Source organism: Rutilus rutilus (assembly GCF_951802725.1).
Source record: "Rutilus rutilus genome assembly, chromosome: 11".
NCBI lineage: Eukaryota > Metazoa > Chordata > Actinopteri > Cypriniformes > Leuciscidae > Rutilus > Rutilus rutilus.
Genome location: NC_140216.1, coordinates 5132925 through 5149048, shown reverse-complemented (window position 1 = coordinate 5149048; position 16124 = coordinate 5132925). Strand labels below are relative to the sequence as shown.

General features: G+C 35.3%; 1 protein-coding gene across 2 annotated transcripts in view; it reads left to right on the top strand.

Annotated features, from left to right (window-relative positions):
* Positions 1 to 995: 995 nt before the first annotated feature.
* The window catches only part of vps50 (VPS50 subunit of EARP/GARPII complex), a 138975-nt gene continuing 123846 nt past the window's right edge, over positions 996 to 16124 (top strand). Inside the window, exons 1-4 of one of the 2 annotated variants that reach the window (XM_084422759.1) lie at positions 996 to 1146; positions 2397 to 2465; positions 10911 to 11033; positions 12240 to 12311. In XM_084422759.1, coding sequence (XP_084278885.1) covers positions 1114 to 1146; positions 2397 to 2465; positions 10911 to 11033; positions 12240 to 12311 — 297 coding nt within the window. In that variant the 5' untranslated portion in view covers positions 996 to 1113. The remainder of the gene's footprint in view (positions 1147 to 2396; positions 2466 to 10910; positions 11034 to 12239; positions 12312 to 16124) is intronic. The other variant, XM_084422758.1, reaches the window with a different exon arrangement.

The window sequence follows — 16124 nt, the reverse complement described above, 5'->3', positions numbered from 1 at the left end:
TGCTCATATCAGCATAAACAGCCAGTTAGAGAGACTCGTCTCAAACACCCACGCTATAGAATATTTATGGCAGGTAGCTCATATATTTGCTGTAAACTAATCTCTGAGCCGTGAGAGGTAAACAAATTAGGTATTGTCGCTTTTTCCAAGAATCCGCTTTTTTCCAGGAATTCATTTTATGTGTACGTGTTTGGTACTGAAGTGCAACAAAATGCAGCCAGTCTTCTATGCTAAAAGACAAAAATAAGCATTTTAGTGATGCCGGCGGTCTAGAAATGGTTGGAAAAGTCAGGAGATAGGCTACTGACTTTGTCTTTCCTACATATGTCTCAAAAAATGGTGATGCAAAATATGGAAATTTCTAATGATGGCTTCTATAAAGCTGTATACAAATACAGGCCTATAATTGCTTTCTCAGAGGCATGCCAGCTGTTTTTAATTTGCTTTAAATGTAAAATTGATTAAACAAATAAGCATGAGAAGAACCGTTTTATCTGCAGAAAGTGCTGACAATATATAACATCACAACAATAGGCGAGTATACTAACATGTGAAAGCCCATTTCCAATACGGAATAAAAAACATAATCATGACATAAAAAGTCACAATTGTGACATAAGACGTTGGAAGTCAGATGACCAAAAAAAATGATAATTATGCCATACAAGTTGAAACATTGACATTTTGCTAAAAACATTTAGCACTCTAGTCTAAATTATGTAATAATTATTACTTTTTATGTCATAATGTTGACTCGAAGAAATGTACAGTTTTAGAATTGACACAACATCATTAAACACAACAATACGCCATCGCATTCACGACTCTCCTGTGATTAAAGGCGACACTTCCGGTTTTCCTCCCACTGGAGCCTCGCTTTCGATTTCAAAATAACGGCTGCGTGAAATCAGCGTATATTCGCAGCTATTTCTACCTTATTTTAAATGATTCTATTCTATTCCGAGGAACTACATATCCCATGCTGCACTGGCCACCTGTCACGTGATCCCAACAGTGAAACATGGCACCTGTGTAGCACTGTAGGAACTGACTCGCCGTTTGACAGAAAAACACCAAAGGATACATTGGGTTTTACTGCTGTTCAACTATACGATGCAGAAAATCAAGTCTCTGATGTCCCGTCAGGTGTGTTATTTCTCCTCTTACATCAGTCTGCTTCTTTATTTCATTGACGAATCCGGAAGCATTTTAATAAGCTAGCCTGCTAGCTAAATATAAATAAACAGTAAAACAGCTTATGTACAGTTTATAGACCTGCACATTTCCTCATAGTATCATAACGCATTCAATCACCAACGAAAATAATTGAGAGATTACTATAAAAAGGTAATGTGAGCTCTTGGCCAGGAGCTTAAGATGCTGCTGAAATGTTTTTTATTGAGTTTAAAATAATCAAATCAATGAATCTTCCTTTTTTGACCTGTCATATATAGACGTTTAAGTTAGACTACAAACGTACGGTACAAAGGGGTTAAAGACACACCCTAAGAAAAATGTGCTTTTCACTACTCCCATAGTGTATGAATGCAGAAAAAATATATATGTTTTTATTGAAAACACTAAGTATTGATACAAATACTTCAGCTAAAATAATATGCTTTTAACAATGTCTAAGTTAATACTTGTTCAAAACAATCACATTCACTGTAGCAAAATGTGTACCATTTATTTTGATAAATAATATAAATATTTTTTTATTCAACAAATATAATGTCATTAAAGTGTTAATTAAAAAAAATACAGGAGGAGCATTGAAGGAGATCTGATTGATATATATATATATATATATATATATATATAATTTTTATTAATATGATGGTTTCATTATAAATATGGTGACTATCTCTAAGGTAGACAACCAATTTGATGTATGATATTTACCATCTGAATCTAACCATGTCATTTCAACAAATGGAAAAGTCAACCAGCTGTTTCTCATCATGTTAATTATTGTGTCTTTTACCCCAAATACATATTCTTCCGTAACTGAAAAACTGTTGCTTTATTTACCTTGAACAAAACTGAAAATCATTAACAAGAACTTTGTATCAAAACATAGTCAGTCATTTTATCGATTTTTAATTTGCAACATAAATCTACAACATTTAAAAAAAAAAAAAAATAGTAGATCAAATTAGTGGTTTAAAAGAGAGTAAAGTAAAATGCGCCTTTAGCCCCGTTGTACCCTTTGTGTTGTTTAACTTTTTTTTTGTCTTTGTGCAGTTTGGTTCCAATGCTGGATTATTGCTCTTTTTTTTTAAATGTTTTTTTTTTTATTGCTAAAGAGGATTATCATATAAGGGGTCGGCAGCATCTAAACCTCTCTATAAGTCGATTCCTAATATTTATGGTGTATTGTTGATTTTCTTTGCCAGGGTCTGAAAAGTCCCCAGGAGAGTGTGGTTGACATGAGCCCTGTGGAGACCTTCAGGAGCCCCAGCAAGGTCAGTTCATGTTCTCAAACCAAACCTGCGCTGTTTCTCCATTAAGCCTCACATTTGTGAACAGATTTTGTTGTAATTAAAAAAACAAAACAAAAACCCACAGCAGCCCGTCTCAGCATTCACTGAAGAAACTTGTCAAATGAGTGCTGAAAAATGTCTTTGCCGACTAGATGAACCAATCCTCTTTGTGTATTATAGTCTATGTACGGGTTAAAATGCACCATATCTGATAACTTCAGTGAATTCTGTCCTGCGCGCTGCAGGCCGCTTCACAGTCTAGTGTTTTTCTTTACTCAGACGGCTGTGAGTGGAAAATATGCACAGCATAACCTGAGTTTTATCCTCCTGGGTATTATTAAAATGACATTTCATCTAAAACAGACAACTAGACATGTCTTTTTATTTACTTCTTTCATGTTTCTGAAGTATTTACTAATAAAGTAGAGAGTACAGCGGCACAATTCTGGATAAATTGAGAATCACGATTTATTTATTTAAAATGGAAATCACAATTCTATGAATATGACTAAGAAATAAGCAAAATAATGTCATTTACTAGGTTCTGACTTTGTTCATTTCTCAAGTCCATTAATTTTTTTTTATTAATTTAAATAACTTTTTTTTTTGTTAAATAAATTATTCAATGAATCACTCATAAAGACTTGTTTCATGACTGGATGAATCAGCATTTTTGAATGAAACTCTTAGTCTTGAATGATTCAATGACAAAAACGTATATTTAGCCGTCACTTGCCGCCACCTACTGGTGTAATGTTGTAATTGATACAATCTTTTTTTTGAAGCATCAAGTTACTTTCAAAATGTGATTTGCACTATTTTGATCGCTACTATAGAAATCAGTGTTTTATATCTGAACAATAATCTTATTTCCCTGTACTTCCGTGATAATTTGAATTATTGTAAGACAGAAATAATGATACTGTGTGGTTTAACAACTGTCTCTTTGTAAAGTTGTTTCATGCCTATATATGACAACTGCTCTCTCTGGGGTCAGTGCGAATAGGAAAGGTATGAAAAGGTTAATCAGACTGAGCTTTAGTGTAGCAGTGCCACTGAGTTGTATTTTGACCTTCATTCAGTGAGATAAATGTAAGTTGGTCGTGGTCCAGTGCACTAGTTCTATAGCACTACCTCACGGGTCCATTAAATCAGTTGGACCGCTCTGTGATCGGTTTCTAAGCTGATTTTTAGCCACAGCTGTGATATCTTTTGCTGACACTTTTTACTTTTATTATGATCCCTAGTTATAAATTTCCCAAATCAAACAGACTCACCATCTCTCTTTTACCATCAGAGAGTTTTAGTTGATATTCTGTACCAATTGTTTTATATTACACATACAGAACCATCTGGCCTGGATCCCTGGTGGGCTTTGTTTCAACAGTTTTTTTCTGAAACAACTGAGGCAGTGAGAAAGTGTTTGATCGTTGAATCAAACGGTCTACCCATAGCATGTTGAGGAAAATGATGGATTAGGCCTCTCAAATAGCCACCAACACTTCTGAGCCATTAATGAGCACTGTGTGTAGGAAAAATAGACTTTGCAAGTTGGTCTTTATCATCCCAAGGTTATCACTTTGCTTTTTAATAGTTTGTTTTAGTAAGGAAACAAGATATTTCCATCTTATTATTTTTTTATAGAGTTCAGGACACAACAAGAGACGTTTTCTTTTTAAAGTCCCCATGTAGACAATGATTGTCTCCCTTAAAACTCATATTTGATCACCAAAATGACATTTAAAACATGTTCCTGTAATTTATTCCCCCTTCATTCCTTAAAATAGCTTGAATGCAACTCTACACCCCTGCTTCATTAAGTATACGCAGAACCATAAATATTCTAATTAGCCCCGCCTCCACTCATGCCAGTACACAGATTCACTCAGCCGACTTACTGAGGTGAATGCTGCACAATGGTGTCTCTCTTTACAGCGTCAGACACATAACGGTAATTAATATGATTAGCCTTTTGCTTGACTGTTATCAAACAGCTAATAATGTGTTGCTAATGTTACACAAACCATGCTCCCGTTCGCTATCTCAGTCTGTCTTCTAACAATCATCAGAAACGCTTTGAGCAACTCAGAACGTCAGTGGAGAACTGCATATAGTTCATCATAACATCGTAATATACATCATACACCCGCTGTATTGCTTAAGCTACCCAATTTTTCATATCAACAGAAAAACGTACTGGGATAACTCTTGAGACTCCCCTGCTAGTTCGCTGTTAATGATATGCTAAAGCCCGCCGGCACATTCATGTGATTGGTTACAAGGTAGTTTGTGATGTCAGAAACACCAGTGATTTCAAACCGTGTTTTTTGATCACTGTCTTTAGATCACTGTAGTTTTAGGGAGAAAGTGCTCTGCAATGGTGTTGACTTATGAATTTGCACATGGTTTGTCTTAAAGCACATTAAACACACCACAGACATATAAACAACAATGATTTTCATCACGGGGGACTTTAAAGGGGTCATCGGATATGTGTTTACATTTGCAGTGTGTGGACACAACCACCATATAATGAAAAAAATCCTTTCACTCCTTTATTTTTTTTTAATCCTTTTTCCTGAGCAATAGGATGTCAAATTTCTCATGCTCCACCCACGACCACTGGCGGACTGTCCCGTATTAGCATATTTCCCCCTCAGCCATTTGTATTCTGTCCATCAAGGCAGGACTTTACATGTCTTGTGTCGACACGCCCCATGGAAGAGAGGGGTGGGGTGAGCAGTTGCTCATTATCATTTAAAGAGACATGCACCGAAACGGGTCGCTGTGTGTGAACAGAGCTGTTTTTGAGGAGGTAAAAAGGTAGCCTGGGAAAACCCAGACAAACTTCCGGCAAATTTAGATTTGCTCTGCAAGTAGTCTGGCAAAGAGCCCATTCAAGCCGATTTCTTATCCGTCCAAATCGAGGCACCAATCAGCAATCAGAAACGTTGAGGCGGGCTTTACACTATGACGATCGCTCTGATTAGTTTTAGGTCGATCCAGTTGCGCTCAGAGGCATTTGAGTGACGTCCGTCGGTGAAGCACACCAACTTTTAAACGCATTATTAAATTCAAATTGCAAACACATGAGGACAGTCTCCATGAAAGACCCACTGGCAGATGAAAGTGCTACTACATTTCTCTCCGAAACGGTAGGAAATTAAATTAGATTTAATAGAGGATTTTAACTGTGACAAGATGATTGACAGGGCAGTTTAAGTGACAGGATGCATGCGACAGATCCGTCCGATAAAGATGACGAAGTAGTATGTCCCAAAGCTTGCCTACTTTTTTGCTACACATTCAAAAGTAAATACCTTTTCTTCACAAAAAGAGTACATACTTTTATGGCGTAGTGTAACTTGTGACGCAGCATATGGCTTTACACGATGACGATCGTTCTGATTGGTCTATCCAATTGCGCCCAGAGGCATTTGAGCGACGTCCGTTGGTGACGCCCCTTTGGAAATGAGTTATTAATGAAGCTTTGCCAGACCATAACTCAGTTACTACTGAGAATGGTCTGGTTTTAACCAGGCTAGTAAAAAGGTGTTGTTTTACACAACCATTGAGGAATTATTACCAAAGTATGTTACAAACTTTACATGAAGACCCTAAAGAATCATACCAACTTGTGGAAAATGTGCATCCGATGACCCTTTAAAGTACCAAAGATATTTATTTGCAAACTTTTTTTTACTTGCCCCAAAACAAATATGGTTAAAATGTTATTTATTTCATTAGTTAGTGGACCATATATCTGTTTGATTTGTTCTAGTCTGTAAAACCATAGACTGTAAAAAAAAGAAAAGGGAAAAAATGATGGACAACGTGTCTCCACTTCCTTCCACTATAAAAAAAAAAACGAAGCCAACATATCCCAAAAATAACCGTTGACATCTTGCGCCAATGATGTAATTTTGAGCCAGAGTCTGCAAACTTATTGGAAAAAACTAACACTCGAACATATGTCAGTGTGATAAGAACTACCTAAAATGGCTGAACCCATCTTTGGACAATTATACAATTTTTTTTTTTTTTTTTTTTTTTTTCACAGAGAGGGCTGGGTTAATGCAGCCAGCATTACAGGGCGGACAAAACGCTTTGGCTTCACTTTTCAGAACGTGTGCTTATTAATGTTAACAAATTGAGACTGTAAAGTGTAACCACCACTTTTATATTGTGATTTTTAAACCATGTGTTATTTTGTGATTCCTAAAAATGTATCTGGCTAACTGGCTATATTACATTTTTTGCCTAAAGGCCAACTTGTATTCTCATTTAACTTTTGGTAAATGTTCATTTTGGTCCTTGTGTTATGTGTCATGTAAAAAAAATATTAAATATGGTAGAATGTGCTTTGGGATGTTTTGCTTGGCCAGAACCATTGAAAGGACCCATTTCTCTTGCACAATCTCTCGTGTCCTCTAGATGGCGCTATAATCACATATAATCAACGCATCAGGCAGTCTTGAAAGCCTCTGGATGAATCACTGAAAATTAATGGACATTTATGCAGTTTATTCACCTCATTAGTCTAATGTCGTCATCACCGTCATCATATTATGAAGAATATATTGTAATATGTGAAATAATATTCATAAGATGATTCATTCTCAAGCGTGGGTGTGCTTTTACAGGTTAAAACCACATATAAATTCATAATCAACGACTGACTTTCCCATATCCTGGATTTATCATTATTTTTAATGGAGTCTGATATTTGTAAAGATGTCATTAGTTTGTGTTCTGCATCTCACAGCGGCTGTCCGTCTCTTCCCTCTCATCTCGGTCCATGTGAACGAATGCTTATTGTTATTTTTAATACGCCGCTAATTCACACACTCACCTGCGTTTGATCAGCATCATTCAATAACCCTTCAGTTCACTCCTCCTAAGCTTTGATTGCTGCATAGCACGTCAAATCACACTTTTATGTGCAAATAGACTCGTGTTCGTCTTCGTCTGCGCGCAGGGAATAAAAGGACGAGAGGTGTTCATTTTGGTAAACATCGTCAGTCTACATGGGATGGAAAGATAATTGAACAAAGGCTTGGCGACCATTTTAATTAGTGTGGCAGAGTTTTTGTTTTATTTTCCAAGTGACCGTTTGGGTGGAAACTGATTGATGTTTTCTCTCATCCGATCAGATCGTGGACTTCATTCCCACCTAATTTGTCGCCATTAGTCAACCTTTTTTCATTGTGCCTGTGTTCGGAAGTGAAGTGTTTTTTACACTAATACTGGACTGGAGTGGAGTAGAGAGTTACTCTTGCACATGGTTTTCAGTAAAGTAGTTTTCAGTGAAAATCACTTTGTGATTATTGTATTATAGGAAGGATCTAGATCTGTGAAACCATATTTTTAGAACCAATTATGGTCTCTCACCTTTAGCCTTTCAGGATGTTATGCTGCTTTTAATAGTTTTTAGTAAATAAATGAATCAGATGTGTCCCAGAAACATGTGACATTTTCTAAGATTTAGCCCCTCACATGCACTGGGAATTTTCTCTCCCACAGTTTGGATGTTTTGACAGGATACGCGTTCACATCCCTCCCCACACACAATAAGAATATATAAATATATATGTATTTCCCCGGCTAGGGGGGCTGTTATTTTCTACTAAAACACTTCAAAACCACTACAGCACTTTCTTAAACACCTGAAACAAATGGTTTGCTAAAGTACTGCTAAATGTGCAAAGTATTCTATACTGTACAGTAGCTTAAAGTGATAATACAAATTCTGTCATGAATTACTCACCCTCATGTTGTTACAAACCTGTAAGACTTTCGCTCATCTTCGAAACACAAATGATGAAATCTGAGTGCTCCCTCGACTGACAGCTACGCAACTCCCACACTTTGACGCTTCAAAAAGTTCATAAAGAGATCGTATAAAACGAATCCATTTGAATTGAGCGGTTTAGTCCGAATTTTCTAAAGAGACTCGATCACTTTATATGATGAACAGATTGAATTTAGGCTTTTATTCACAAATAAGCATTTATCAGTGAACATAAAAGCTCAACCGAACCTGATTGATGCACGAGAATGAACCTCATTGGTTCTCACGCATCAAGTGAACAGGCTTGAGCTTCCGTTTACCACAACTGATGTGTGCGTTGATGAATGTTTATGTCAATAAAAGGCTAAATTCAATCTGTTATTAGTATTAGTGTTAGTTTTACGATCTCTTTAGGAACTTTTTGAAATTAGATAAAGTGATAGTTGCGTAGCTGTCAATGGAGGGACAGAAAGCTCTCAGATTTCATCAAAAAAAACTTCATTTGTGTTCTGAAGATGAACGAAAGTCTTACTGGTTTGGAACAACATGAGGGTGAGTAATTAATGACAGAATTTTCACTTTTGGGTGAACTACACTGTAAAAAAAAATCTGTTACATTTACGGTAAAATACCAGCAGCTGTGGTTGCCAGCAATTTTCTGTAAAAAATACGGTAGCAACATTTAGATTTTACAGACTTTACTTAAATTTACAGTAATAAACCGTATTTAATTATCTGACATAATGTTAATTTACTGACCTATTGAAGTATTTATATCTGTTTTGTACCATAGTAATACACTGACAATCACCAATCACAGTGGAGATGAAAATCACATGATGAATTAAAGCTCATCACAAGCAGCTCTTTCACAAGAAAGTTAATACTAACATATAGAAGCTGCACAGTGTCATTCACTCAAACACTAAACACCATCATGGTAACACACGTGAAATTTTAAAAATGCAATAAACATTAATTTAACAACATTAAATGTAACATAAAACCCTAATGTCATAACTGATTAGAGAAAACTATGAAGAAACATAGTTATTTCAACAAAAATACATCAAATGTGAAGTGTCACGCAGGGAATTGTGGGAATGTCAATTTTTTTCAATGTAAATTATACAATGACTTGTTCTTTTTCACTTCCAAAAACTGTCAATTTAACGGTATTTTACTGTAATATTACATTAAATGTACCGTTAGATCTATCACAGTTGTTTACCGTATATAGTAAGGAAACTTTCTCTTAACCAATTATTGTTGGTACTACTACTACTAGTTGTACTACTCATATTCTCATTGTAAATACTCATTGTACTACTCATTATTTTAATGTTGGTTTTTATTGGTTGAGTAGCTTTTTGGAATTTCAAGTCAACACATTTTTGATGTTATTATGTATTTAAATGTAATGGCTGTGGGGTAAAATTTTACCCACAGTAAAACGGAGGGTGCATTTTCTTAGATCAGTGGAAGGTTATGTTAAAATGTACTATTCAGGGCAAGGTGAACCGTCTGGGTGGAGGACAAGTCCAAAATAATAGAAATGATAAGCCAATTCACCTTTTAACACTCTTAAAAAGTTCATTAAGGCGATACAATGCAAGTGTTTAAAGCTATTGTGACATATACTTTTAAATTCGATCAATATCTTTAAATGGCCTATAAATAAAAATTGGTTCTTAAAAATTACTTTGAGGGACAGAAAAGTTCCCCTAATTAAATGATCCTCTGCTAAAAGTTAATTTTGTCATTATGCACTTGAAAATGTATAGATGACCTTAAAGATAACGGGACTTTTGCAACTTTTAGTCCGAGTCTTATTTTGATTTCAAGGTGTCTTTAAGGCTTAATGGTAACCAGTGAGCCCAAGGATTTTGTCTTTTGTTCTTGTCGTGCGTGTACCAGTGGAGTGACTCATACCACCCCACCCTCTGCGGATGCTGATGCCGTCTCTCCGTGAGTTCACCCACGCTCCCTCACAGCCTGCATCACACACACACACACACGCCGCATCATGTGTCTTTGAGGAGATTAAATGCTTTCAGGCCAAATCATTCCTCAGCTTCTATCCCAATGACATCAAATTGCAGTCTTTATATGAAGATCCTTCATAAATTAGCAAGTGTCCAACTCTGGGTTCTTTCAGTTGTTTCAAACATAAGTGGTTTATTGACGTGGATCGCTTTATGTGAGTTTGTCTGACTGCTGTAATTAAAGGGTTTTTAAACGTTCTCTCAGCATCTGCGTGGCTCAGTAAGTTTATCTCAGTCCTGGTCGCAGAGCAGTTTTAACCACATTGCATCACGTCTTGTGAATCATGCGTAATGAGTCTCTCAGCATCTCTCTTCAAAGAAAAGAGGACGACTTTGTTTCTTCAAGCTGTTTTGAGTGAAATTGATGTTCCTGTGCTGATCCTCATTAAGGTTCATGAAGGGTGTTCCTCAGGGATAGGTGCTAAGACCACTTAATCTTTGCTCTCAGCTTGGCTAATCATCAGGCGTGAGAAATAATCAATGTTCAGACCCCGTTTTTAGGTGCGAGGCAAGCTTCCCCACGATGGTGTCCCAGAAGCAGTGAGATTTCTCTACCAATACTGATTCTCATTTTTCTTTCTCTCCCCACAGGAAGAGCTGAGGGAATTGAGGGAGCAGCCCACCGATCCACTGGCAGAACAGGAACTCATTGACAACATAGAGGAAGTGTACTTCTCCAGTGACTCCTTTGACATGGTGCAATACGAGCTTGAGGTGTGTATGAGAGAAAGTCATATTGTTTCCATGTCTATATACCAGAATCTGCAAGATGTTTAGCATTTGAAAAATAGAGATGGTATAAAATGAATATAATACATAACATAGAGACACTATCTATCTATCTATCTATCTATCTATAGATATATAGATATATAGATATATAGATAGATAGATAGATAGATAGATAGATAGATAGATAGAAAAATATGTAAATTCTACATATAGAAAAAATATGACAATATGATATATATATATATATATATATATATATATATATATATATATATATATATATATATATATATATATATATAAAAGATTTTTAAAAATAAGTCTCTTATGTTCACCAAGGCTGCATTTATTTGGTTAAAAAAAGTCACATTGTGATATATTATTACAATTTAAAAACTGTTTTCTATTTAAATATATTTTAAAATGTGAGTTATCCTGCTAGCCAGCATCCTGTTTCAGTCCCTAATTTCTTTGATCAAAGTTCTCACTTCACGTTTGAAACTGTATCAAATGCCCTTCTTGAAAAAAGAAACATTTCAGTAAGCATTCCTAGTTACATATTTTAATAAAAATAACAGCTAGGTGGCAGGTGCATCTTAGGGCTAGCTAGCATGTTAGCTTAGCACACCATCAATACACGACAATTTATCAGTTAAACCAATTAAACAATTTATATTAAAACCATGTTTTTGCTCCAAACTAACTTTATAACGCAAGTCGAGTGTGCTAAATAACCTTCTGTGATCTGATTTGGCTTCGGATAAAAAAACAAAAATCAGACAGAAAATATATTATTTTATAGTATTCTGCACGATGATAAAGTTTATATCGATTAGCATTACATCATAAATCTAATCTATTATTATGAAAATACCTGACATGGCTCGAAGAACACAGATAAATCATATATCGTTGCAATCATGTTTATTGTCTGCTTAGGTGCTATTTGTTTATTCCTCTATAACAAAGTCGGGCTGCATCAGCTTTTTAATCAAAGTAAATGTTTGTTAGAGCTCTTCTGCTGCTGTTGTTTATTGAACTCCTAAGAACTGGAGATGATTTTCCCGCGTCTGCGTGAGCGATATCTGCCACCGTGTTCAAACTCAAGAATTTACATATAGTACCATCAGAATAAAAGACATTCTCAAATCTCAGATCTTTCTCTGTTTGTGTATGCTTGCCCAACAGAAACTCCCTCCGGATCTGAATCTTCTGGAGCTTGAGGAGTACAGAGACAAGCTGAAGAGACAACAAGCAGCTGTAAGCATCACATTCAGATAAATCTTAAAAAAACTGCTTGCAGCGCCCATGTGTGACACATACTGTATGATATCAGTGCTACTTTTGCATCATAACTGATACCGTTTTATCTATGGGTCATAGATCAATAAAATGTTTGACTTTGAGCTCAATTGAAAACTTGGACATTGTTGGACAATCTTTATCTTATTGTACTACCTTTATTTTTATAACTTATTCTATTACTTTTTTTTTTTTTTTTTTATCTGATAAATTCTTTTGTTATAATATTTTTATCATCTCAAACTGATCAGACTTAAATCAATACATTAAATACATTTTTAATCAAACTTTTTAAATATTTAAATAATTTTTAAAAGATAATTAATAACTGTTTCACTGTGTTGGGGAAATCACCTGCATGTCTGAACAGCCTCTTTTTTATTTTTTTTCTCTGAGCTTTGACCTTGGAAATACTTATCAAAAACTTTTTGTACTGTCAAACTTCGTCAAAGTTTTTAATATTGAAAACACCAATGACACAAAGGAATAAAGTTGCTTTTTAAATTTTGTATTTTTTTAAATTACTTTTATTGTTTTTTTTGTGTGGATATGTTAGACCTTGCACTTATACTTACTTTTTGGAAAATAAATAAATTACTGTAAATGTCTTAGAAATTATATGCTAGATGAAAGGGGTAAGGGGATTTTCAGGCACTTGACAAATTTAAGTAATAATATAAAAAAAAAAAAAATATATATATATATATATATATATATATATATCATATATAAAAATATGTATAAATATAATAATAATAATGATAGAAATTTGCAATAATAGTGAGTCAAACCACTTCATTTTTTAACGTTAGGTTATACAATTATGACTTTGGATTTGTTGTATATTTAATGATAATAAAATTTATTAAAATAGAAAAGTTATTTTAAATTGTAATAATAATTCTCAACATTACTTTTTTTACTGTATTTTTGATCAAATAAATGCAGTTTTGGTAACGACCCCAAACCTTTGAAGTTTTTTTTTTTCTTTTTTCAGATTTAGATATTTAATGAAAATATTTTTGGGAAAAAAAAAAAAAATGTAAGAATTGTTTAGTGAATTATTATTATTATTATTATTATTATTATTATTATTATTATTCCCCTATTTTGACCCATTTCAGAGCTCATATATCATCATCCTGCTGCAAACGTGAAACATCAGTTTTATGAGTGTGTTTATTAGTGTGCACGGTGTTGTGTGCTTGTGAACGCGCGAGTACATTCTGTCTTGATCCGGGGTGATCCTCAGTTCACTGCAGCCTTGGAAACAAATTTATAAAGAGGAATGTCACCCTCTGTCTTTGTTGTTTCTTGCTTAAGATGCTTGCTTACTCACAGCTGTCCTATCGGCCCAGTGCAGGGTGAAAGATTCGGCCCCCGGGATCCTTAGGGCTACCCGATGACTCAGTCTGACGCGATCTGTTGTGGTCTGCCACGAGTAGGTCCCCACAGGGGCCCTGTCCCCGAACGCTGATCCCGGGTCATGACAGACAGCTGCAAGCATCAGAGGACGAGCTCTGCATGAGGCCAGCTTCCCGCTGAATGCCATTACTCTGCACGCTCACATGCCGTGGTATTTTAGTCATGATTTACACAAGCTCCTCCGGTGTCATTTACATAGTATATGGCCTTAACACATCATTACTGTCAATTTCTCCCTCAGCTTAAGTCAAATGATTTTGGAGATGGTTTTCTCTAGAGGGCCCATATGCACAGTCTCTGAATGTGTCGTTTGCAGATGTGGGTTATTGTGCATTTGATGGGTCACTGGGAGAGAAAAGCATCTGGTCTGTTGGAGGTGGCTCTATTCTTCTGCTAACATGACACTTCTTTGGCAGGAGCTCATCTCTGAGCTAATTGCTTGTCTGCACTGCACGAGTGTTTCAGAAAATAAGCCTGTCTTTTCCCTTTGCCTTTTTGGTGTCTTTTTGGGGGGCAGGAATCATTTTTCAGTGCTGATAACCTTCTCAGCAGGGTGATTTTAGTAGGACACACCTACTCATTCTTTATTAATACGAGTTTTACAATAATTTTAAGTCATTAAAATGATGAAATTGCTCAAATGGAGGTGACAAAAGAGAAGGTTAAATCGAAACTTTCTTCTTAAAGGATATGTTTCCAGAGAACTGTACTATCCTGTCCAAGTCATTCATAAAAAAATTGGCTTTGACAAAATTCTTGCAATTCTTACTTTTTGTGATATATACTCGCAATAAAAAAGAAAAGAAAAAAAAAGAGTCAGAATTGTGTGTTTATATCACAATTCTAAGGAAAAAGTCAGAATTGCAAGAATTTTGTCATTATATCTAGAAAGACTTCTCAGTATTGCGAGTTATAAAGTCAGAATTGTGAGATATAAATGCGCAAATTTTTTCTCCCCTCAGAATTGGATTTTATAACTAGCAAGCAAGTTTGTCTCACAATTCTGAGAAAATAAGTCAGAATTGCAAGATATATTGCTTGTTTATATCCTGCAATTCTGACTTTATAACTCACAATAGTGAGTTTATATCTTGCAATTGTGATAAAGTAGTTTTTTTTCCACGTTGGAAACAAGCTTCCTTAATTTTCAACATTGATACTGATAATAAATGTTTTTTGAGCAACAAATCATCATATTAGAATGATTTCTGAAGGTTCATGTGACTAAAGACTGGAGTAATGATGCTGAAAAGTCAGCTTTGATCACAGGAATAAATTACATTTTAAAATATATTCACGTAGAAAACAGCTATTTTACTTTTTACTGTATTGTTGATCAAACAAATGCAGCCTTGGTGACCATAAAAAACTTTCTAAAAAACATTTTAAAAAACATTACCAGACACCAAACTTTTTGAAATGTAATTTTTTTCCCCCAAATGAAAATATTTTGCAGAAAAAAAATGCAATTTATAGTGATTATTTCCAAAGTGTCACCCAAAAATCACACTATTGGCTGTGGCAAGGATGAAGTTGTGTGAGGAATGTTTTGAAAGCGACAGTTTTTACACTCTTCTTGAACTGAATCTATTTAATCTTGTAGTCATTGTCTGTTACAGTACATCTGGCAATGAATGTCAATCGATTCACTTGTAATATAAATAAAGCGGTATTGACCAGGCTCAACAGATATGTTGTTTACGGCTGGCCTTTGTTCACTCTTCTGTCTAATTAAGTTTTTCTTTCCAGTCCTAATTTAATGTCATGCTGTTTTAGCTGATTAGATGACTGGAGGAAGTCTTTGCTTGTAGTCATTTAGATAAAATGAACAATATTAATAATGAATTTTATTAATCAAGTAAAATTAGTTTGTGAGAAAGATTGTCATAATTGGAAAATAAGGTGGAATTGTAAGTTGGTCTTTGGATTTGTAGAACCAGCGGTAGAGAAATTGCAGGTTGTTTACTGCTCTGGTGCAAGCACTGGTTAATAGATTTCTAATTAGAGTTATTACCCATGCAGGAATCACTCAGTTGGCTGCCGGAAGGCATACAGAGAGAGTCTTGTGCCTCGCTGACAGACAGCTTTGCCGGTTGTTCATCGTGTTCAGTCTGTCGAAGTCAGACGGAGTGTGTTGGCCACCTGTCTTCACAGTCTCTGTCTTTTAGTTTTTGGAAAAAGCACACCGGATGGCTCCTCACAGCTTGTTTTCTCATTCTGGCTTCGATCCGTCCTGTGAGGTCTTTTACAGAAATGAATGACCAATAGGTGGAGCAATGAGCTTTGTGAAAATCATGTTCCCTCCTCCTGAGTCGAGGTCTCTTTTGGCCATACTTGCACAATGTG